The 550-nt window shown below is 66.7% G+C and overlaps 1 protein-coding gene across 1 annotated transcript in view; it reads left to right on the top strand.

Annotated features, from left to right (window-relative positions):
• Nucleotides 1–550, top strand: part of DRC3 (dynein regulatory complex subunit 3) — a 20518-nt gene that overhangs the window by 16307 nt on the left and 3661 nt on the right. The window contains exon 10 of the mRNA XM_024752824.1: nucleotides 468–547. Coding sequence (XP_024608592.1) covers nucleotides 468–547 — 80 coding nt within the window. The remainder of the gene's footprint in view (nucleotides 1–467; nucleotides 548–550) is intronic.

Genomic DNA, 550 nt, shown 5'->3' with positions numbered 1-550 from the left:
ACGCCTGACCTTTTGCCACCTGAACTCTGGGCCCTGAAGTCCACCCCAGAAGTCACCCCAGTCCTGCCCTCCTGGGCCCACGGTCCCGCTGGGTGACAGCACTATGGAAACTCCCTGAAGGAGGGTCCACTCAGTAAGGGCCTGAGGGTGGGCCAGAGGGACGGGCTGGAACGGTGGGGAGGGCGTCCCAGGCAGGCTCAGGAGGCAGCCTGTGCAAAGGCCCAGAGGATGGGGGAGAGGAGGTTCCAAGAGGAGGCCTTTAGGTCACAACAGAGTGTGAGGGCCGCCAGCACAGCAGGGGCGGGTGGGACTCCGGCTGCTGCAGGCAGAAAGGTCTGGAGGGGAGCGGGCCAGAAGGAACCCCGAGGGGGTGCGTGGCGGGCGAGTCGGAGGGCCCTGAAAGCGGGGCTGCACGGGGCCCAGCGCAGGGGAGGGCGCGCCCGGCCTTGGCTTAACTCGCGCTGCACGATGGCTCAGTGCCGGGACCTGGAGAACCACCACCACGAGAAGCTCCTGGAGATCGCCATCAGCACCCGGGAGAAGATAATCA

Source organism: Neophocaena asiaeorientalis, unplaced genomic scaffold (genome assembly GCF_003031525.2).
Source record: "Neophocaena asiaeorientalis asiaeorientalis breed wild unplaced genomic scaffold, Neophocaena_asiaeorientalis_V1.1 scaffold540, whole genome shotgun sequence".
Taxonomy (NCBI): Eukaryota; Metazoa; Chordata; class Mammalia; order Artiodactyla; family Phocoenidae; genus Neophocaena; species Neophocaena asiaeorientalis.
Note: the sequence above shows the minus strand (reverse complement) of the source record. Positions and strands in the feature narration are given on the sequence as shown.